This window comes from Agelaius phoeniceus, chromosome 10, assembly GCF_051311805.1.
Source record: "Agelaius phoeniceus isolate bAgePho1 chromosome 10, bAgePho1.hap1, whole genome shotgun sequence".
NCBI lineage: Eukaryota > Metazoa > Chordata > Aves > Passeriformes > Icteridae > Agelaius > Agelaius phoeniceus.
In genome coordinates, this window is record NC_135274.1 from 10,956,470 (window position 1) to 10,981,095 (window position 24,626).

At 41.8% G+C, this 24,626-nt stretch overlaps 1 protein-coding gene across 5 annotated transcripts in view; it reads left to right on the forward strand.

The window, feature by feature from the left end:
- NYAP2 (neuronal tyrosine-phosphorylated phosphoinositide-3-kinase adaptor 2) overlaps nucleotides 1–24,626 on the forward strand; it is a 135,790-nt gene that overhangs the window by 56,279 nt on the left and 54,885 nt on the right. For all 5 annotated transcript variants that reach the window (XM_077183873.1, XM_054639691.2, XM_077183871.1 and 2 more), the window contains one exon: nucleotides 5,454–5,752. In XM_077183873.1, the coding sequence (XP_077039988.1) occupies nucleotides 5,454–5,752 (299 nt within the window). The remainder of the gene's footprint in view (nucleotides 1–5,453; nucleotides 5,753–24,626) is intronic.

Consider the following 24,626-nt stretch of genomic DNA (forward strand, 5'->3'; position numbering starts at 1 on the left):
TAATTTACAAATATAATTTATGCTAATCTTGAAAGTGCTTCTCAGATATAAAGTAAAATGTGTCATCCTTAGTACATGTGTGCATAATTTATTCTGATGGGGAATAGACATTTCAAAGCCATTTCAGCCCTTCATATGCAGAACATTTGATATGAGCAGGGCACAGCTGGGTGTTCTCTGCTGTAAGAGCAAGGAAATGGTTAAAACAGCAGTAGCTACTGTCTTAACCCAGAAAATATAAATACACCATGGGATAAACTGTTGTTTGCACAGTCAAGCCAGCTTGTACAGGATCCTTGAGTTAGGTATTTTTATTCCTTTTGTTTTGCTGATGATTAGTCATTTCTGCAGAAAATTCTTCCTATGATAACAGTTAATTTTTTAGTGACTTCTGTCTCTGACTCAGATGGCTTCCCTGGTGGATTAGAAGTGTGTCAGGGGGGATTAGCTCAGCGTGGGCTTGCAGCTCCCCGGAGGGAAGGAGCCTGGCTATCCACGTGCTTCACTGCCCTGGAACTCCAGCTCTCCCCATTCCTCAGAGGAGCCTGCAGAGACTCCCAGCTCAGGTTCTGCCAGCAAATGAACCAGCATCTGTGGTCAATCTTCTTCAAGTACAAGAGGAGCGAGCAGCTGCTCTTGAAATGGTTTCTCTTGGCTACCTGGAATGCCAACACTTAGAAGGATGGTGACCTTCTGTGGTCCCTGACTGGAATGTATCACAGCAAAGAAATTAAAATACCTTCAAAGATGACACATCCCCAGCAGAGCAAATCCCTCTTCCTCCTGTTCTGGAGGTCAAATCTTATAATCAGGTGTAGCTCCCTTTTTGAACTTGTGCCAAAAAAGCAGAAAATCCAATGTAAAGCAGCACAGGAAGAAAAAAGGAAACCATGCAAAGATGAGGAGAACTATGAAGGGGTTCTTAGTGCCTGAGGGATGAAAATAATGCAGTGTAAATTTAAACTGATAGGAGAATTTTTGCATGAAAACCAAGAACAAGAGTTGATAGATAGCTAGGAAGAAAATCTATCTCCAGGGTATTCTGACTTCATGGTCTCAGTCCAAGATTTCTACTCCTTACAGCTGCACTGAGGAATTCAATTCTATTTTGTTTATAGTTAAACAGTGACACTAAGTAAACAAAAGTTTTCATACAACTATTAATTTTTTTCCAGGAATTAATTCAGTTTCTATCTGGACCAAGTAATGAAACAGCACAGCAAATTAAAATTGTTCTTTGCAATATTAAATAGGAACAATGCAAACTAAAAAGACCACACTGATTGATGCAGGCAGCTTCTGCATACTTTTTGTTTGCCATATATTTTTCATCAATGTGATGAAAATTTATTTGCCATAGTTTTCTAACTTAACAACTTGAAAAAATGTTCAGAGTCAGCAGGCACATTATGACTCATGGCAAAGCAAGGTGGACATGACCTTCCCCATGCTGTTTGCATTTAGAGTACTTTCTGTGTTCATTTCTAATGTTTAGTCTTCCTCTGTAACTCTCACTCTTGTGATATGTAGTGAAATTAGTAATATAAAAGACTTTCTCCTCTGTAGTTCTTCAAAGATGTTCTTCCATTATTCTCTGCTGCAGTTACATCAGTACTCCAGGATCTGCCCTGTGGAAAAGAGCAGGCAGAGCACCAGAAGTGAGCTGTGAAGTGTGCAGCCCTGCCATGACCACAGCCTACATGCCAGCAGGCTGTAGGAGCAGCCAGGCTGGTGTGGTTTAATGCTAGCTCAGCTCTGACCTCAAAAAACTCAGCTGGCAGACAAAACCTGTATGGAGCTGTAATGAGACTCATTGGATCCATCAGTCAGATCTCTTGTTCATATTTTAGATATGAAAGCTGAAATCTGCCGTAACTGGTTTAAGACAGATCTGACTGTTTTGGTATTTGCTGTAGTGATTTAATTCCATCACTGTGTGGGAGAGGGAGAGGGATGGGATCTTGCTTCCCTTGCAGTGCCCCCAAGGAGAGAGTGTAACCTGGTAGCACTCGATGGTCTGCATGGGCCTGCTGAGGTGGGGTTGGAGCTGTAACGTGGCTCTGAAGGGAGAGATGGTTCACAACAATCTTCTTAAAGGTGTCTGACACTTGGCATTGCCCTTTTCTTCACCCATGGCAGCATCAGTCACCAGACCTGGGCAAACACTGAAGTGCATTTTCAGCACCAAGTCAGCTTTGATGTTTTTAACGTGAGCAATCATGTGATTCATTTTGTTGTTATATAATCATGGCTCTCTTTGCAGACAAATGTCTTGCATTTTTAACAGCTATTTAATGCTGTAATTCTTTGTCAGAGAAGCATTTGATCTGGCCAAGTTCAAATTGAAACTTCCCAGAGGAATAATCCAAATCTGCATTTCCATATATATTAATAAACTATATAATACTGGCAGCAACTCACATAATACAGTTTTGAAATGAGATAGAACTCATTATCAGTACAATGAGGAGCACAGTCTTACCTGTCAGAAATAATGGAGTGAGACCTACACAGCTCCTTTCTCTCTCACTGTCTTTGTAGTCATTGCTGCACAGCAAGTTATGTGTAAACCTTTGTCAGCTTGTTGTGCTGAAGTGGGACACATGCTAGCCCCAGCCAATTCCTGTGGCTGTGAGCAGGAGGAGTATATAAATAAATCCTTTCATTCTGTCTGGGTTCATGATGTAACAACAGCAAGACTGTGCATTGCACAAGTCTAAATGGACCTTCAGGATGCTGCTACCTGAGGGCAGGGGATGCCACATTTGAAATCTGCCATCCTGCTTTTGATTTTGTGCTCTTGGTGTGAGTCTGGATTTATTCCTTTCTCTTTACACACAGGGGATTTTGGTCTGCATTGCTGAGGTGTGAACTTGGCATCCCACTGTGTGTTGTGCTGGTGTGAGCTGGTCAGACCCAGCTGGGAGACACACACTGCCCTATACTGGGAATTGCTACCAGTGGAGGAAACAAACCTAAGTCTGTTGTGATCCTGGTCAGTGACTAGGGCCCAGGACCAAAGATTGGAGAGTAATCTTCTTCAGCTTTTGGTTTACAGAGCTTATCCAGCAGCTGAGTGTTAGCTCCTGCATCCAAAGACTCCTTTAAATGTGGCTGAAAACAGGGAAATGGTGCTGTGCTGGTTTTGCCTGGTAGCTGAGCAGAGGATATAGGAAAGCGAGACCAGATCTATTCCAGCTGTGATGCTGCACAGCAGCAAGTTCTGTTCCCATCTGTACCCACAACCTCTCTCTCACCTGGCTGTAGGCTCTTTGCTCTGGAGAAAGTGTAGGAAGCAGGTGAGGGTTTCATCTATGTTGAAATTAAGTAAAGAATGAAAAATCAAGCAGGGGAGAAGGATTTGATTTAATTGTTTAATGATACAGTGCATTTAGACACCAGGAGTACATTTTGTAAGTTTTAATTTCTGGAATACAAGATGCAGCAGTTTGGCAGAAAACCCGTCCTGCTACATATAAATGCAGTTCTGTGTATTCTTAGGAAAAGGGTGAAATATATCACCTCAGGGGGATTTGTGCAAGTCCATCCAGCTTGCCATAAGAACCTGGCTTATAGTGGATGGTTCAAACACCTTCATACAGCAGTGAAGTAAATGCAGTAATTAAATAATGTAAACTGTTAAGAATTGTAGCATTGGAGACATGGCAAACTGAAATTTTCTTTGCTAAACATGATTATCCAATAGACTTAAGAAAGGAAGCAGACTCCCCACCTGCATTCTTCATCATGTTTGGATAGTAATCTTCTTTAAATAATATGACAGGCTCTTTCTGTAGTCCAGTGTCAGAAGATTATACTATTTTCAGAACAATTTATGAAATATTAGTAGAGGCATAGTTAATCATTCAAACTAACTACAGGTTTTTTAGAAATATTCAAATTAATGAGTTCTACCTCTTGATCTTTCTGGCTGCAAATCCCTTTGGAATTGATGCCAATTAGGATTTAGTAACAACTTGGCTGTGAGCATGGACCAGTGTGTGAACACGTGTGGCAGGCATGTGTGCACACATTTACATATGTGGGTAGGTGTCAGTGCCCCTGGAAAGTGGCACATGGTCAGTTAGACCTGTTAGTTCTGTTGTTAACCAGTTTTGAAAGTGGACATCTCCACTTGGAGAGGAAATGGGATAAGAATGCAGGGAGAGTAATAAGCAAACAAAAGTTCTGCTTTATCATGCACAAGGCTGTATATTGCTCATTGCCAGTCTGAAACCTTTAGGACAATTCAATGCAACTTGTGTTTTACCTACAGTGAAGATGGGGTGGAAATGAGGTGGCCTTGCTTACTCTTCACACTTTTGAGAAATGTTCTTCTCTTTTTAAGAAGGAAATGTATTCCAGCACCATACAAACTTCACCAGACCAAGGCAACATCAAGTAAGAAATTTTCAGAGAAGCACTTACCCCACTCAGAGCTTTACTCTGTGTGAAGGGGAAACAGGAGCTAATTTCTGATGCTTCACAGTTCTTGTGCTGACATTTCTGTGTGCCCACAGTGGTACCATTTCAAACCTCCTTGCAAACAGGCCCACATTGACCTGTGTGTGTTGCTGAGTTTCTTTGCATAGTCACTGACTTGCTTGAATTGAAATGTGCTGTTGGTTTGCAGTATAAACACCAGTAAGAGCTGTTTTTCAGAACTGATAAGCATGAGTGGAACAGGAATAATATCAAGTTCTCAGTCAAGCCACCCACAGAAAAATGCAGTGATTGGTATGGTAGCACTTGTTTCAACTGAACTTTCCTTCCTCTTTACCTGTGTTTCTAAATGGCTGGAGGTTATTTTCTTCCTGGTGTCCCACCTGGTGTCCATGGCCTTTTCATCTCCTACATTTGTAATTTACTAGTCTGAAGCTGCTTGTGTTGCAGATTTATGGGGATTTGATGTGATGTTGCATTTCCTATAGCCAAGTAATTTTTAGAATATTTCTTCTCTACCATTCTTTAGTCTCAAGGGAAAAGATTGATTGGATGCTATGAGCCTTGTTTCCCAAGCTACATGAGCATCTGTAGTCAAAGATGAGTGTCAGGGGGTGTGGATCAATACCCCCTGTTGTATTTCTAAAGTGTTATTCTTTGCCCTACTTACAGTCTCCTGTTTTCCTGAAAACTCAGTTCTGACTTTCAATGTTTGAAATTTGTTCTGTAGAAAATTTCTAGTTACAATACTATGAAACATGACAAAAGCTTGTCTTGATTTCTTTTTGTAAAATTCTGAGTGCTTAGCAGTGTATCTATATCTCAGTTACTGGCAGCTTATATTGAAAACTAGACTTTTCTAGTAGTCATCTTCTTTCCAGAGAAGAGCAATTCTTGTTTTCAAATTCAAAAACATAATCTGCTTGTCACAGGCAGAACTGAGACTCTGGTTCCAGACATGATTCAGGCAAAGGAGGACCTTTTGCTTATATTTGTATTTTCTCTTACAGCATAGGTGGAGAAGTAGCAAGAGGAAATGAAGGCAGCTACGTGGGGAAACATTTCCGCATGGGATTTATGACAATGCCTGCTCCTCAGGACAGACTGCCACACCCCTGCTCCAGTGGCTTCACTGTCAGATCCCAGTCTCTTCATTCAGTTGGAGGAACTGATGATGAAAGCAGCAGCTCTCGAAAGCAGCCGCCTCCAAAACCGAAGCGAGACCCCAACACCAAACTGAGCACCTCGTCTGAAACTGTCAACACTGGAACAACAAGCAAAAGTGGGAAACTACCAGACAGGACTGAAGGTAAACACTGAAATTCTTTGAGAAAAAGGGAGTTGATGAACCAGTCTTAAGATCATCCTGTTGCATTTAAGAATTACCTGTATGTTTCCCTATTTGTGTAACAGTGCCAACACAGGTATCCTAGACCGCTCATGTCTAAATGTTGGACCAACTATCCAACTGTTCTGGATAGTTTTGGTTTTGACATTTGTCACAGAACTGCACTACTTACATGGTCTGGATGTACACTGGAGAATGAGCTGAGCTTATTCTAAGTGAAGGGGGAAGAGATTGCTTTCAGTCAGAATGTAGGCCAAAGTTATCGGCCCACCAGCCAAGGACCACTGACCATACCTTTAGAATGGTGCAAACCACAGCTCTGGAAAGGGCTCTCCTCAAAAAAGGAATGAAGAACAGAAATTAATAAAAAGAATACTTCCTGGCCCTGAAACTCCACAGCAAGGAAATATCATCCAACAGTAAAAATTTTAGCCAGGATGATATAATGGATAGCCCAAAGCTTCTGTTTGTGTCTGAGTCTACATTTTCTCTTCCCATTCCTCCCAGTTGCATTTCAGCCAGAGAATTAACAAATAGTTTTAGTGAAGACATTGCTTCCTTACTCTGCACTGCTAAAGATGAGCTAACACTGTAGGGGTCATCTCCTTCCTTTATTCCATGCTGTAAATACATTCTGTGCAGCAGTAGGACCAGCTGTACTCTCTCCTAGAGAGATCAGGATGACTCTGCTTCACAGTGTGAACTGTAGGAAGGAACCCATAAGGACAAATGGTTTGATCAGTGCTGGTGTCTCCCACTGCTGGGTTATATATCAGTTTAACATCTGATGCAGCACGTTGTCCTCCTAGTGGGTATCCCTTTGCTTGGTGCTTGGCCAGAAATACTTGTTAGCTACATTCATGCTATTACCCCATTTAAGCAAATCTGATGAAAAAGAAGTTATTGATGATAACAAAGATGCCAATGAATGTGTAAATCGTGGTGGCACATATGTCTATGATTGTGAAGTTGAACACAAGTGCTGAGCAAAGCTGTGGATTTATTTATGCTCTTGGTAGTTGTGTGCATATGACATTTTTCATTACTTCCATATCTTGTCTTATTCAGCAACCATGACATCAACTCCATGCAGGCTAACATGACAAATGCAAACATTAAGTAACTGTCCTTAACAAAAGCACTTTTCCACAATTTTACTGGACCAAAGCCTACACAGAAACCATTTAATTTTGATATTTAAATTTTCTTATCAGGAAGTCTTTCAAATTTTAGTTTAGTATCAAAAGAGGCACAACCTTGGTCTGATATGCTCTCAAGTGAAAGGCAGGAGCTCTTACATTACTCAAAACCTTTTTTTAAAAATATAACATTTAAAGTATTTTTATAATTCTTTAACATGTCTCTTAGCACTCTTTTTCCCTGAATCTGTCCAACCAGAATCACCAAGACTAGATGAAGTTTGTTTTGCAGACAGGGTAGTAGGAAAGGTTTTAATGTTTTTTAATTTCTTTAATGACTATTCCTGCAAGTGTGGATTGAGTCACACAGTACATGGAGCTGTTCAGAATAGCTGACCTCAGCACCATCTCTAGGATGCTTAGGAATGGAATCTGTTTACATCCATATCCCAGCCCTTTTCCTCATTTGCTGAGAACCAAGGGAGCTTGACAGATTTGAAGTAGCAATAATAACAAGGATAATTGAAATACATCCAAGTATTTTGCCAGCCTCACAGATATCATGACAGACCCCTTAGGAAGCTTTTGTCCTCACAGAACTAGATTTTCTTCAGCATTATTGTCATTCCGGACAGTTCTGAAAATTTTGTTTCCTTTCCCTCATCTTCTTCTGCCATCTGAAATTTGAGTCCAAGAAAGGAATATGCAGTCATGTCCCTTCTGACAGATTTCAAAGTTCAAACTTGGTTGACATTTCTGTTCCCAAAGACGCTTTTCCTCCTCCACTCCGTGCAGATTGAGCTTGATCTATCCTATCACATGAGTTATGAGTGGCATGTGTGGTACTGCAGCCTTGTTCACTCTGGTTCCTCTGCATGACAGTGGTGCCATACCAGAGTCCAAGTATTGCAGAGCACCTTGGATTCTCATTATTGTCATCAAGAGCTGAATATTCATAGCAAGATCTCAGGAAAGAACTGATGAATGAGTAATACTCCATCACCAGCATAAAAGATAATACCTAAATGTTACTTTTCAGTGTGAATAAATGCCTTCATGGAACCTTAAGAATCTCTCTCATGTTTAATTTATGACATGTATTATGCTCATTCTCCTGCTTTGCAAGTAGAGCAGCAATGGGCACTTTCAGGCTAAAATGAAGAAGTTCCTGGAGGTTTTCTATTGACAGAACCCTTTATTCTTAGTTGTTTTCGTGTGTTCAGAATGCCTACCCTGCTTCTATGTATACTGGGGTTTCACTAAAGAGTTTAATACATAGAAACACCAGATTGTAGGTTTTTTGGTTTGGATTGGGTTTTTTATAAGGGAGCAGTCAATTTTTTAGCACAGATATACTCAAGGGTGGTACAACATGGTGTTTAGATGAACGGACTGGATTTCTAAGATGTTTTACTCTCACTAGGAGAGGCTTTGTTATCAGATGTGCACTCCAAGGTAACTTTTATTCTGATGAATTTTCACAGTAATTTAGCTAATATAGGAAATGTTTATAACTATAGGAATGTTATATAACTATGGTCATACATTGATGAGAACCTCTAAAGAGGAGCAGAACAGATGGAAGCCAAAGTTCATTACCTGTAGTATTGATTGATACAAACATTAGACAAGCTTTGTCACTGAATATGAAATTATTATTGTTGCTCTAAAATTCCCAGCAAATTTAGTATATGAAATTTTGCTCAGAGAATCCTGTGAAACTCTGATTCTACCAGTCTTGTTTTTTGTAGGTCATTACTTATGTTTTTACCTATGTAGCGATTCTCATTCTAGTAGCAAACTTTGAATTTGAGATTTTGTAAGTCTGCCTCTTCCCAATTTCATGTGAGAAATTCTGTAAGATAGAGTATTCATGTTTTCTTTTGGATGTCTTTTAAAGCTCAGGTCCAAGAACAGGCAGGTTTAACTTTCAGTCACTGTTGTCTATGCTGTACCCAAATATTTGTATATGCATGTGTCTCACACATTTGCATGTACTTGTGATATTTGCAGGCTGAATGGCTACAGCCTTTTCCAGGAACTATGGGAAATAATGATGAAAAACACTCTTGTTTGTCCATCAACTACCACGGAATCTCTACAAAGGATTTGTCACAAAATTGATCCCAGCACAGTTTTTTTTTTTTTATGGCTGTGCAGAATAATTCAGACTATAATGTCTATTTTCTGACCTAGTGGCTACTTTGAAAAGGAATTTGCTACATTTTCTAGACAACCAGGGACAGCCTCATCGCTCGTTTTTATTAAACATATTTACTTTTTGCTTTTTGATAGTGATCCTCTTTATACAAATAAAAGCAGTAACAGATAGTTACTTTGAAACTCTTTTCTTCATCAAATATTGAATATTATCCCATCATAATATCTGCCATAACATTAGGTTGGTTTGAATATGTCTGACTGCACTGCAGAAGGGGCAGAATAAATTTGGTCATGAGCTTGAAGGACCTTTTCCTCCTGAAGCACAAATAGCAGCAGTAACACCCCCACTGGTTCTGTGCACTTATCCTATAAGTGCTCTGGCTTCCATATTTGTGGGAGTGTGAGAATCTTCCCTGAAGTTGCAGTGACACACATTGGCCCTGTCTTGTGCAGCAGCCCTGAGTTTGTTTTGTTCATCCCAGCCTACCTTGGCTCTGCCTGGAAGAGCCCTCTCTACCCTGAAGGCATCCTTCTCCTTGACTTTAGCTTTGTTGCTGTGTTTCCACACTTTGTGTCCCTTCCTGTACTTGAATATTCCATTTTTTACTCTCCTGGCTGCCTCTCATATGCACCCACTGAACGCCTTCCACCCAATGCATTTCTCCTCTCTGACAGATTTCTAGAAAATGTTTTTTAAAAATGTGGGTTGTCTTTTCTTCAGGGTTTTCAAACTCTGGTAGGAACAGCAAACAAATGGAGCTGTGCCCCATGCATCACACATTGGAAGTGAGAAGTGAACTGAAAAGGGTAATTTAAAATAACATTTCAGCATAGAAGGCATATCTAATCTTCATCCTGAAAGGCTCTTTATTGCAAAAATGCAGGAATATAATTAATTGATTTGTTTTCAGTGCCCAATCTCACAGAAAAAGGAAGCAATAAAACAGTATAATTGGCTGATGTAACCAGCCTCAAGCAGTGTTTTTTGATATGATCACTGCATGTCTACAGGAAAGGTTTACAGATCTGCTGCAGTGCAAATAAAAATGAAAATATATAAGTAAACTGCATTTTGAAAGTTATTTTTTGTTAAAATTCTGCTTAGTCATATGGAGTACTACATTATATAAAAATACACATAAAATATATAATTTGATTATAAAATTTATGTCTGCATAATACACATGTGTAATGAGAAAGCAGGTTCTATATACTTTCTTGTACATACAAATGTGCACACAGATACCAGTTAAAACTCAGCATAGCATTTTCACAATGCTATTCATGGTTGTAATTCTGCTGCTGCCAGAGCCAAAGGAAAATTTACCTCAGAAGTGAGAAAATACCTGCAGGAGACCCACCTCTTGAACCCACTCAATTTGTTTAGTGTTTTCCTTCCAAGTGTCTTGGGAAAGAAGATATCCTTCTTGCTGCTGCCTTCTAAGCCCCTTGCAGTGAGCTCAGCAATTTCTAAGGGTGGACAGCTTGTAAGGAACATTTTTCTCAGGAGAAAAGTAATTACAGTAACTGTAACTGGGCTTGCAGTCCAGTTGGTGTCTCTCATAAATCCAGTTTTCTGTCAGCTACACTGGTGACTCTTCATTGTAAATTTGGACTTTTGCTACTCTCATTAAGCAGAGTTTGGATTAAAGGGATTTAGCACTTTTGCTGGTTTTACATAGAGCTGCTTTCCTTTTATTTCCTACCTTAGTGAATAATGCATTTAACCTGAACTTTGAAATAGTGTCCTCTGTGGTAACCATGACATGTCATTCCTTACAGCCAGATCTTATTCCCAGATCTTTTCATCCATGCCTACCAAAGGAAGAAATGTCTTTAATGAGCCCTATTCAGACCTAACCAGTGTAAAGGGACTGACAGATGGGTTCTGGTGGGTTGACCTGTGGGCAGTTTAAGATGCTCCTGCTGACACAGCACAGTGCAGTGTTTTAGGCATGTGGCTTTGAGGAACAAGTGCTGCTGCACCCTGTGACAGGAGCTGTGGCAGAGGAGTGGGGAGGCAGGTCTGGGAGCAGCATCCTGCAGTGCAGCCTGTCAGAGCCCTGTGCAGGGAGCACCAGATTTGTGCCATGGCTCTGGCAGTCAGCTCCCTCGCAGCCTGGGCCACTTGGCACTGTGGCTGCAGTGCTGGGATGGGGCCTGGGAGCAGGAAGGGCAGCATGGCAGAGCAGAACAAGGGTGTGCTGCCTCCTGAGCTCCAGGGCATCCTCCCTGGGCAGGGGCTCCTCAGCCAGGTGCTGTCTGAGATGCAGTGGGTCATTGTGCTGAGAGGCCTCAGTGCTTGCATACTGTGCACTGTATATTCTACAGCTCATTTCCTCTTTCCTGCAGCCTGCACAATTTGAGCACAGTTTTTCCCTGTGAGAAGCTGCAGCTTGGTTTACATTAGCTGTATGGGTACAATGTGAGCTGCTGTTGAGCTGTGTGTAGAGCAAGATGTTTTCCTCCACATACCCTAATCTGATTCTTGATCTCAGTGCTGTCTTACCCATAATTGTTTGTATGCTGCACTGTATCCCTTGTAGCCTGTGAGGCTTGAGAGAGCTTAACTTGAATCTGTGCACACTGGGAGAAGGGCTGGCACTGATGAAGGGGAAAGTCAAAGGATGAAAAGTCAGAAATCACAGGCCTTGTTGTCAGTAGAGTGAGGTGGAGTTGGCTTTCAGCTGCCATGCCTGACTCCAGAGAAATGTGTGCCCTGTGTGTCCAGGTGGCATGGGGATGGGTGTGGTGCCTTCAGCAGTGTTAGAGCCATGCAGCTCCTAGTGGAACCTGGTCTGTCTTTCCCTTTGCTCTGCCCTTCCCCTCCCAGCCTCCTTGCTGCCCCAGGGATTGGAAGGGTGGAGGGCAGCACTGGCCTGACTGTGTTAGGATTCTGCCCAGCAGCTCGTTCCCACTGACCTGCATTCAAGCAGGTAGGACATGGCAAAGATTTTGGTCTGTTCTCCAGTATTTAATAGCTTAGAGACTTTCAAAGGCTTTGCTTTTTGGGTGGTAGTGGTGGGAGTAGTTTTTCAGTGCTTTGTGATTTGGTTTTCTCTGCTTTTGCTGAGACTTCAGTTTGCCCCTCCCTGCAGCAAGTCAGTTTTCAGACTGCTGCTTCCAGAGCTGCTTTACTTCCCTGCTTCACCTTCTTCAGCCCTTCATCTTCCCAGGTCTGTTTCCTCCTCCCTCAGATAAGCAAGGGCAAGGGGAAAAGAGGGAATGAACATAGCAGCTGTTATAATAGCTTTCTGTGCAGAGCAATGAGCACAATGTGATTTTTGGAGGGATTTATAAACAAGTTTTGAAGCCACAGAGGGAATATGTTCTTACCCTCAAGGCACATATGCAGGCTCATTAATGTTAATGGAAGCTGCAAGCATTGAACAGAAAATAGACCAAGCAGTGGTAAAAGACACAAAGCTCTGTTACCCACTTGGGAATCACACAGTGCCCAGGACTTGGCAGCTGGTACTTTAGCTCTGTTCTGCTAGTCTAGCCTGTGTACTTAGTGACTTTTTCAAAATTCTTCTTAATTTAACAAAGTTGCTTTATGTATTCCTCCTTGCTCTTTTCACGATAGGATGTTGCTCATTTGCTGAGACTCTGCACCAGGGTTAGAAAAGCCCAAAATGAAGTGTGCAGCTCCCCTGCAGTACAGCTATTGCTCTGCTCTCAGGAGTGATGGAAGCTGTGATGTTCTTGATAATGGAAAAGCCTTAATAATGTGAGTTCAGGGAGTGTTTTGCTGATTTACCAGATTAACTGCAAATGCAGCCAGTCCAGGAGGAGCTGCCTGCCCTCAGCTGAGGCCAGCAAGCTCTGCTAAACATTTGTGACTCCTGCTCTGAGCATGTGGGCTTTTCTGCACTCTCAGTGCAGAGCCCCAGTGCTCCAGGGCTCAAGAGAGTTTATAAACCTGGTCACAGGCCCAGGTCCAAACTGCTGGTGAATTCACATCATGCTGCCCTGAATTTACTGGACCATCTCAGACCTAAGAGCAGTGATGGGCATAATGCAGGCACAGTGTGTGGGAGATTTTCTCAGGCTGCTGTCCTCTGACTGTACAGGTCACTGTAGCCCCTGGACATGGCAAAAAAGCAAGGAAATGTGAACCACTTATTCATGCAGTTACCTGGATCTAGGACAGAGTGTTAGCGTGGGTTTCACATCACATGAAAGTCACTGGGCTGCTTTTGGAGCCAACCCACCCCTGGAAGTACTTCACATGTGCTGTTTGAGGTGTCCAAATCAATAATCTCTGCCAGGAGAAGCAGACTGAAGAGGGAGTCTCTGAAGAAAGCTAAAGTGTGGGTGGTCTTGTTCACTGCATGGTTAATTTGCAGCCTCAATAGACAGACTCTATGTAACTGTAAGGTTATAATATCAATAAACCTATTCATTGTTAGCAGGTCACTGTAAGTCATCATATTTGGACTTTATTTCATTTTTTGTTTTGTTTATACCTCAGGGGACCATAATACTGAAATATTATGAGCTGAAATACTATGAAATACTAGATTCTTGCATTATTTTGCTTCACTGAATGGCTCTGAAGTCAAGGCCAGGAGAGGAGGGGAGGAGAAATCCAGGTTAATTCTCTTGCCTTGTTTTGACAGCACATCACAAATTGTTAAGTAAAATGAAATGCCTCCAAAACTGCAAAAATAACAATCTGAGAATACTCCTACTACACTTCTGTTTTGCATAGTGGTTTTGGCATGTTTTCTGTTAAAGGCATTGTAGACAAACAAGTAAGGGCTTGAGGGATCAGACTGAAATCCTAAAGCCCCTGTTTACTCTCAGAGCTGGTCTGTGGTAATAGATGTGTCTAGCAAAATTAATTTGGAATTAAAGACAAAAGCCAACAAAACAACTGCACTTTTCATTATACAGCAAGTACATTGGCTTTCCACCTCTGTCTTACCTTATTTTTAACTGGTGCCCTAATTCTCTTCTCATTTTAACAACCAAATGAGACAAATCCTCATGGAGTGAAGCACGACTGAGCTCTTAAAACACTTTGTGCCCCCTGCACTCACATTGGCTTTACTGGGAATGCACAGTGCTTACAGAATCACATCCCAGAGATTAAAGTCTAGCTCCAGATGAGATCCTGTCATGGCCAGCCTCTGTTCCATTGGTTGTTTCTTTCTAATGACTGTTTGAATATAGTAGTCCTGGTTGGTGCACTGGTTTGCTGCTTTCATCCTTTCCACGTGGCTTAATGCTGGATGACATCAGGCAACATATGTCTGACATGCTGCAAGTGTGTTTGGCACTTCATGCTGTCCGTCTGTCCGTCCGTGTGTGAACACTGCTGTGCTGGGGTAATGTGCACAGCCCTGACAGCTCCACAGAGCACAGCTCCCTCCTTGCAGTGCCATCAGCCTGCCTGGAGGTCATACTCTACCAGCCTGGGCTTCTCACAGATGCAAGAGGTGAAAATATAAAACGATGCACACATAATTTTAGTGCTGATTTTAGTGGCTGTAACTTTAAACTGGCATGTCAAACAAGAGGTGCATATCCCAAAGTCTGAGGTGGTTTGTAGCTAGATGCTAGTTCAGGTGGGGAAAGGCTTAGAAGCAGTCAGTAAAAAGCTGGAGCATGGTGTACTTCATATCAGCAAGAGCTTAATATCCATTTCCAGTACAGTGGTATAATATTTGCCATGGCTCCCATAATTTCTCTGAGATGTTCATAAAGAATACTCTACCTTGAAATTCCCAGCCCTCCTGCATATGATGATTGAAAAATTATAGCTCCCCTTATGCTTAGTGGTAAAACCAATACTACAAGTACAGGACTCTCTGAGCATGAACGTGCCTGGAAAACCAGCAGTATTGCCTTTGGGTTATTGGCCCTAATAGAGCTTTGTGGGATTAAGGAGATTGCTGGTATTCTCCCCTCCATGCATGACTGCAAAGGGAGCTCTCTCCTATTTCCTCTTGGTAGAATACCAAAGGATGGAGTGGCTGTAAACCTTGTCTTACAATCACTGGGGTGATGCCAGAAGTCTCGGTTTCAGTGTGGTTAGGATTTTATTTATGACAATGGAAGTCTCTTAACATTTGAATTTTGGTGAATAAAATGGTAAGCAACCTTTTGATTAAAAGAAAAAAAATCCACAACCAAAAAAAGCAAACATACCAAAGTATGCCAAGCACACGCTTGAAGCTAAAGGACTAGTGTGGATGCAAAAACTTGATAATATGTCTAGCCTACTTATTTTCTTAATCATGAGTGTTTGCAAGCAAAGGCATGAAAACTCAAAATGTTCTATGATTCTGAATATGCCATTTTCTGTTAAAGGTGAAATAATTTATACTGGTGGTGTGGCCAAATATCTGCAGTGACTCATTGCCATATGATCCCAGTTCTGCAAATGCATGCTTGCATGTCAGTAAGTGTTAAGCCAAATGGAGACTTCTGTAAAATAATACTAAGCATTGTCTCCCAGGGGTGTAAGTGGAAGAACAGCCACTGGCTCAGATAACCTTGAGCATTTCACATGTCCCTCAGTGTCTCAGATTCCTCCTTTGTAACTTTGTTTAGTGAGGTAATTTGCAATCAGTTTCTGATGAGAATGTTTGTGCTCACATTGAAAGCTTGAGCTGATGGGACACTCCTTTTGTGAGCAGCTCTGTAGAAAGAAGATTTTGAGTGGAGAAGGGAATATGTGAAAAACACTGTCCTTGCTAATGTGGAATTCCACACACCTGGCAGGGTTTAATTTGTGAACTCAGGACAGTCCCTGTGGAAGGCAAGACTTCAAGCAGCCACTCAGTGTAGGAACCGCTCAAGTTCCCTTTCCCAGTCTCCTGTGGGCATCACTGATGCTGCGGAGTGTGAATAAGGATGGCAAAATCTGAGCTGCCTTTATGGTGCAGCTCTGAAATGCTGAATGCCAGGGGTTTACAGAACAGGCAGTCCCAGGAGATGATGTGTAACAACCCCCACAGAGCTCAGGCTGCTCTGAGCTGTGCTCTGCCATAGACTGTGCCTTGGTGGTGGGGATGAATTCCTGCAAAGAGCTTCACTTCTGATAAACACCAAAATGAAACAGGCTGTAAACACTAGGTTATTGCAGTAATTTCTGTTTTCCCCTTCCTTTTTCTGCTCCAGCTTTGCCTTTTCATCCTCCATCTTGCTTCTCAGCTGGAACAATGATGTCAAGCCTGACATTTGAAACAGGAGATGCTTCTCCTAAAGCTTGTTTGGAACTGCCCAAAACTCTGTCAAAATGGCACTGTCCACTGCAGTCATACCAGGTGAATTTATGGGGATTAGGCCCAGCTGCTTGACCCTTGTAGATCAACACTATTACAGGCTCTAGTAGTTTCACTACACTATTTTCAAATGAATGCAGGATGGAATGATACATGCCAGGCACACAGAGAAACCCTGAGTGTGAGGCAGCTGATAACGTGTGGCCTGTCTGTAATTTTGTCAACACTTTATTTAGAGTTGAGGAGAGAGGAGTCACCCCTATGGAGATGGAAGTAAAATTAATAGCTGGGAGGCATTTTTCCTCAAGCAGATTACAGTGGATATTTCATACCACAGCCTCTGACCATAGTGCTGTTGCTGTTACGTTTCCAGGCACTGCTGCTTGCCTGTGAGCTGCTCAGGCAGTGTTCTGTCCACTTCAGCTGTCATCATATCCACCCAAAAATGTTCAGTGACAACTTACAGGAACTGCTTGTGCAGGGTCACCTTGTGGCCTTTTGATAAAGGAAAGAGTGCCCCTTTCACTGAACTCTTGTTCATTGTGGCTCATTTGCTTTCTGCTGCTCCTGCTGTGGTGACTCATCTGACCCTGGCCATCAACCTTGTGCTTTGTTTTGAGATGTGAGCTCAGTGGTGGCAGAAGGACCTGCTGGATGTGTCAGTCAGTGCAGCTTTGTACAAGTGCCTCAAGGAAAGAACTGTTCAGAGCCCACTGGACTCCTGGGACAGAGGGGGTTGCTTAAATCTGCTGGTTCCTTGTCTCTGGTGCAGGCACCAAGGAAGCACAGGAGCCTCTGTGGAAAAGTCAGACACAGCACATCTCATGTTGAAGTCCCCAAGAGCCCAGTATTCTGTGCAATACCACCTTGGTAGGCCTGCCAGTTTGATTTAATGGGCTGCAATTATTTTAGAAGCTCAGCAAACAGATTGTTACTTATATAAGCAAATAATGCATTTGACCTACTTATGTTAGCTGTAAATAGAAGATAGGCATTGCTGTGGATCTGAAAAATGAGGAGTCTCATATCTCCGGATAAATTATTCAAGTCTTTGCATATAGTAATTGCTAGACTTCTGGTCTGGTTGTTTGTGAACCAAAACAACAAATCAAGTGAGCAAATACAGGCTATTTTTCTAGATAAATAGAGTAGGTTAGTTAAACTTCCTGTTTCATTTAGCATTTATCTAAATGTAGCTTGATTTTCCTTTTTACCATTTCTCCAGTAAATAATGTTGGAATCCACTATTTGGGTGCATGTCCTGGTTTTAGAAATCCCCCAGAGCGAGGAAGTCTTGCAGAGATTTGTTTCATTCAGTGTCTCTGTGAGCACTGGGTCAGAGAGCCTGTGGTGTACCTTCTCCAAGAAGTTCATGGAAGTTGAGCAAATGATTTCCCAGGTTGTTGCCCTCAGCTGTCAGAGCCAGTAATGGAGAGCAGTGCTGATCCTGGGAAGGCAGAGCTACAATCAGCCTGGGGTCTGCCTCTGTTACCAGGAGCATCAACAGATAATGCCACAGAGGCCTTCACTGCCTTTGGGCAGCAGGGGACAGGAAGAAGCAGCTCAGCCCTCAAAGGGTCACTGCTGTTGTGGTGTCCTCTACACACCAAGCTCATGTCATGTAGGTGACTAGGGCATGTCTTGGTGGGACTTAGCTCTTCACACACCACCAGAAGCTTCCCTTCCTGGACAGAGGAGAGAGCTTTTCTTTCTGCAGGCCAACAGAAGTGGTGCTGCACCTGAGCTATCCCCTGGCTCAGCCTGTAGAAGCCCAGAGCATCACCATCTTCTGTGTGGTAGTCAGGGAATCTGATACTTAAGGAATAAGATAATTAAGGATACAGGGTAGCTGCAGAGAGGGAGAAGGGGCAGCTAGTGCAGGGTGCCAGCTCCATGAGAACTGTACCACAACAAAAATGCTGATTTAGGGGCTGGGGAAGGCTGGTGTCACCCATTGTTCTCTGTGTGAAGTGCAGTCAGTTTGTGGGGAGCTATAAGAATAGAGTAGCAGCAGTTAATTCACAGTAAACCAGCAAACTCTTCAGGTTTCATTTTCACACTGACAGTCATGACTCCATAAATAGTGCTATAAACTAGAAGGGCTTTCCTGATGTTTCTGCTCTGTGGCTGTTTTACTGTTTTGCTGTACTCTGCTGTGAACATGCTTAACCCCTCAGTACTCCAGCTCTATACAGGCTCCTGCATGAGAGACACCAACAAACAGGCACATAGACTTTGTAAATTAATTTGTCTGCATGCATGATTCACTAGTTCTGTTTCCACATTCTTCACTAATGATGCTCGTGATAGAGAAATTTCCATACCAATTGCCTTTCTCTAGAATTCCTCCAGACTATATAGAGTTACAGAAAATTTTATTGTCACTGTAACACTGGTTGCAAAACCTGTTTTGCATATTGCAGAGTTCAGAATGAACCAGAACTTCAAAAATACTCATTGCATGTGTGGGCAGCATGAGGATCTTTCCCCAGCAATCCTCCCACCTCTCTGTCCTCAGAGCCTCTTCTGGAACTTCTATAACTTAAACCCATGCATTGCCAGAGATCTGGCCCTTTGTGTCTGTTCATATTAGTTGAAGGATATTTTTCTAGATGGGTACCCAGAGTGTATCCATCAGAGGATACTCAGAGAGTCACCCAAAAGAAGTTACTATGAGATTTTCATTTGCCTCCACTTGCACTCAGCACATCAGTTTTCCTGTAAAAGGAGGATGATTCAAATGAGTATTCTTTCCTTAATCATCCAAAGTCTTGCTTTTTCTGCCTTACCAGGCCTGAGCCATCTGACAATAACTTTTAGCCTCAGTGAATAGTACAGAAAAGCTTGATTGCAAATAATTTGTCATTATTTCCCAAATACCCCTTTCTTTTTTTTCTTTGCCTATTCAATATTATCTGGAAAAATAGAGGACATCAATTACTCATTCTTTTAAAAGACAAGAATGTGAAATTCAAAATATAGGAGAGCACAAGTCTGGGCATTCAGGAGGAGACATTCACTTGTAATTTTTTCATAAGTTTTTGGAGACCTTTGCACTCTAGGAAAGGCTAATTGGCCAGGTGGAGGTACAGAGAAGTGAGGGCTGTGAAAGGGAGAACCTGGAAGTCAGTCTGCTCCGGAATGTGGCAATTTGGGTAGGGAATCTCTGCACCATGCTGACACTACAAAGGTTTTGGCATATCCTGGCATCTCTGGGTCTGCCCTTGTCTTGATGCTGCAGAGCAAAGGACTTGCAGCCCCTGCTGTGCTGGGAAGAGTTCTGGCAGCACAGCACTGGTGCCCTGGGCTGGCTTTTGTGAGCCCCAGGAAGGTATGGCAGCCTTGGCATGGGCAGAGTCTGTGCTGCTGGGGCTGGTCAGTTCTGTGGCCCTGAGCTCCAGCCATGGTGCCTGTCAGCTGCAGGGGTTGTACTGCTGGAGCAATGCAGAACTGGCTTTAGCTGCAGGCCCTGATTCTGCTCTCTTTTGTACTGATGTTTAATTCTGGACTATCACTCCCAGAGCCACAGGCTCTCTACCACTTTCAATTAGAGCAGAAATCAATCATTTTAAAAGCCAAAAGAAGTCGTAGCCAAAATAAAGGGACCTGAATACTTTTGAGGAAGTGTCCTTAATCATAGCCTTGAGACATGCAAGCATTATTTTATGACCCTGACTTTTAGTCCTTCCATTTTCAGTATAGTTTTGTCCTCTTTAAATGCCCAAATAATTTCCAGTAAGAGCTAATAAATTCAGGAGGGGGAAGAAATAGGTGCTGTTTGAAACCATTGTGCTGAAACCGCCTGTTAGAATTAATCAGATGGATCTTTTATTCCTCCCATGTTCTTCCCTTCTTTTAGAGCATCTTTTAGGAAAGGAGGAGGTAATCTGCAGGGAAGGGCCTTGTGTCCATGAAGACAATGCTATTTTGAGAGCCAGATTTTTTCTTGAGAGAAATGCATTCTCTGATGTTACTTCAAACTGTTGATGATGTTTCAATAATCACTTGCTAAGATGCATCTTTGTGAGTATATTTTACGGCTGTTCACAGTGTAGGAATATTTGCCTTCAAATATTTCTTGGAGAAGAAAAGATGCATGTTCAACACTGCATGTCACCAATAACTACATTTATCTTTTTTGTTGTTGTTTTCTACTGTTGCTTTCCAATTATAGGAATTGCTGTGCAAGTTTTGATAGAAACAAATAAATTAAAATAATACCCTTGTGTAAAATCCCTTAGAGCCTAACATGGTGGAAGAGAAATATTGAAAGGTGGCATTAGGAGTTAAAATGGTAGGTGAAGCCCCATGGCCTGTGAAAAGAGATGATGTAAACGTAGGTCTCCTGGGTGTCAATCTTTTGCACAGTTCAGACAACTGTGTCTTTTAAAAATCAGTCTCACTAATACTATTCAAACTTTATCTACAGAAATAATGAAATCTAACCCAATAGAAGCACTTTTAGGCCCCAAATCATTCCTTCATTGAATCTATAGCTTCTTGTAGAAATTGAAAGGGAACAATTTTCCTGTTTGTGGTTTTATTCCATTTGTCACAGTGAACAGAAAAATTCACTGGACTGGTCTGTGGAATGCAAAAACTGGAAAATACCCAAAAGACAATATAAAATAGCAAATTTTAATTTTTAGATGTTTTCACTCATTCCTTATACAGTGAGCATATAATAAACAACAATCTAACAACATATTTCCACATTTCAGTCTCTCCTTAAAGAATAAAAATATACTTCAGAAGGATAATACGAGAAGCATTCTCTATTTCCAAAATTGACTATGAAAGGGACATTATCTGGGTATGTCTGAAAGTTATGCATAACCTTTGCACTACAAATATTTCATTTCAAAAATGTCATGTTCTCTTTATACAGTAGGGCTTCCATGAGGCTATTTTAAGCACTGTGCTTCTTGCTTTGACATGATACCTGGAGTTATCAGAGCTGCATCTCTTGTTTCCCTTAAAGCTTGTTAGAGCCAGATAGCTGCTTGGATAGTGCCCTGCTGAGCACAGAGAGTTCCTGCTCAAGCAGCAGGATTGTTTGCAAGGGTTGTTGTGCCTCCAGGTTATCAGCTGTGGTAGCTGGGGTGGCTCTGATGCAAACAAGGAGGTGCTGGCACAGCGTTCAGAGCTCCCAGGGCAGCTCCCGTGGGGACAGAGGACCATGGAGCAGGTGCTGAGCATCATCCCCTGAGCACGTCCCCTGTGCTCAACCTCCCCACAGGCAAGGTGCTCTCTTGTGCTTGTGTGTCTGTAATAGAAGCACTCACAAGACCTTTGTGGTATGCTCTGAGATGGATGTTTGAGGAAAGCTGCACCTGGTGGGGAAAGAAACAATTCTTACTTTTATTTCTTCCACTTAGCTTTGGATCAGGACTTGTGTCTGATGCATACAAGTGGCAGAGTCTCAATACAAGTTACAGGCAACAGTTTCATCAAGGACATAGTAATTCATGTTGGAAAGCACTTAATTACTCCATGTTTAGAGCAGACAACATGGCAGTATGTGTATCATCAATATGCCAGCATGGTTCACTTTCCATAGAAGTTTATGTTCCCAGCAGGCACCGAATGCTTCTTCTGCCTGATAAATGTCAAGCACTTTAAGCAATCTTGCCTGTTGCTCTCTGGAGATTGCCAAATAATTTCCTTTCATTGGGTTTGGGATTTCGCCAGGGCTTCTGCATTCATGCACATCTATCCCTGCCAAATGTTGGTAACACCGGAACTGCACAAATACTCCTGCTTCTTTCACTGGCTTTGCACAGCTCTGTTTAGCTGCAGGATTCCTGGTACTTTTCTCTGTTGTTCTGGGCTGGGGCAGTAGTTCATGGTTCGTATTCCATTAACAGGTGTGCTGTAGAGTTCAGCCCTTGCCAGGGAGCTGTGTTTCAGAGTAGAAACTGTTGTTAAATACATTTAAGTGTCTTGCACCACAGACTTCTTAAAGATAATTCAGTTTGCCTCCTTAATGTCCTCCTGCACCTGAGGGAGGTCCTAGTGGGTTTGAACAGTTCCTCTGCTCCTAGTAATGATAAAAAGCTTTCTTTGTTATTAAGTCTATCCATTTACCTGTGTATTTTCTCTAGTGAGTCTTATAGCAGCAGATGTTCATGCTCTGAGGACCATATAGGAGGTAACCTTTAAGGTTTGTAAAATATTTAAACAATATAGTTTAAAATTTTAGTTTGAAAAGCCCAGTTTGTCATGAAGGGGAAAAGATCTCAGTAACACACCCTGGAAATAGATGATTTAGTAAAAAAACTACAGCAGAGGAAAAATGCTTTAAATAGCAAATGGAAAGTAAATCACCTTGTCGTGTTTTACTGTCTCATACAGCAGAACTGGGTCATTTGACCTTTTTGTTGATAATGTCACCAATATATTCTAGGCTAGTGCTACATATCATGCAATGGCAGATGACGCTCTGTGTGTCATTGTGGTACTTAATTTCAACCCATGCAAAAATACAAGACTGGATGGCAGAATGTCAATAATTTTTCCTTGACATTTCTCATATCCTCATTTGTAATGTAATAACCTGTGGATGTTGTATACAGGAACTCCAACACCCAAGGACAGTTTTAGACAGTGTAGTAGAACCTCTTCAGCTGGATAAAAATTGTGAAAATGGAATGAGGGAAGAAGAGAATATGCTTTTTTTAGCAATTTAAAAACACAGTACTTTTGACCACTTTTGACTGGTTTTAGAAAAAATCTCAGTTAGCCTTGAATGACCACAGCACAAGAGTAACTCAGCTTTTGATTATTTTGTGATCATTAACATGCATCCAGATAAAGACATCAAAGAGTGCAGTTGTGGCTGTATGACAGAGCCATTCTCAGCGTGACACCTGTGGCACAGAAGATGTAAAAGGCAGCACTGGGAACAGGGATCTGAGGAAGCAGAGGAGCAGGAAATGTTCCTTTCTCAGGTATCCATTAGTGATGGCAGTGTGAGGCACAGGGAACTGAAGACTGTGAGAAGCCTGCGTTTACAAAATACAGGACTTTCAAATGTAGCTGAAGTAGAGTTCAGGTCATGTACAACATGTTCACAAATGATCAGGCAGTTTGTGCCAGTTTCATTGACTGTCTCTTCATTTTAATGACAGCAATCTGAATAAGATTGCTTTTGACAGGGTTGTAAATCAGATTAACAGAGGTTGGAGAGAGGACTGAGATCAAGTTTATGCTAGTAGAATATATAAAAACATAATATAAAAATAAGACACTAAACAGAAATGAAATAGTGATTTAGCTGGAAGCAGGCAAGACAAATCTGCCAGTATTGTCAAATACATCACAAGTAATATTTTCTGCAAAGCCCAAATGATTCTGGTAGCCTACATCTTATTCCCAAAAGTCTAGTCTAATACATTCAAGAAAATTAATTTGGGTTAATTAAAAAGACAAATTTAAAATGCATTAGGATATATCCACATGGTAAAAAACTATCAAGCTACCAAACACTCTTATCGGTGGTAGCTTTTGCATGTCCCTAGCCTGCTGCAAAGTGGAACACATTAATTGGAACCATCATGAAAGTATAATATAATTTTTTGAGTCTTTTTTGTTCCTTTTAATTCTGGCAAGATTTCATTTCCTTTTTGCTTTGTTGTACCTTAGTTATGTGCTAAGCTAAAACAAATGCTACTAACAAAGAGTAGTCTCATTACTTTGTACATGTACACGTTCACAGCTCCTTATTCCTGAACAAAACTTGTTTATCATCTGCCTTTACTGGTACACCTTGTGGGAATTGAACAGAAGTTATTTAGCAGATCAAAGCATGAGTTTGACAAAGTGATAACACTGTTTGAATCCTCCTCTGATAGTGACCAAACCACGTTAGTAAGGTGCTTTAATGCAGGTGCTTTTATCCAGCTCTGAGCCAGCATCCTCTAGACTCAAAATGATGTCTTTGAGCTGGCAGAGCACTGCCTCACTGCTGGCTTCAGGAATGTGTTCATGGCTGTTTCTAAAAGAGAGGTTTCAACTCTGTGAGTGCTGCCTGCCTGGGTTAGCATCAGACATTTGCTGGCTGTTTGTTGATGGGTCAGCAGAAGGTGTCTGGAGATTTCTCTGACCGTTGAGTTCAAACTGGCAGATGTGCAGTAGTGAATTACAAGGAGCAACAAAAATTGGAAAGGCAGGAAAGCTACCATTCTGGCCACTAGTTTAGGTCTCTGTGTTTGTTTGTTTGTTTGAGCTGGGGAATTTACCAGTGAGGTATCAATTACCTTCTAGAAACATAAGCTAGGTTTAGTGTATGTGATAAAT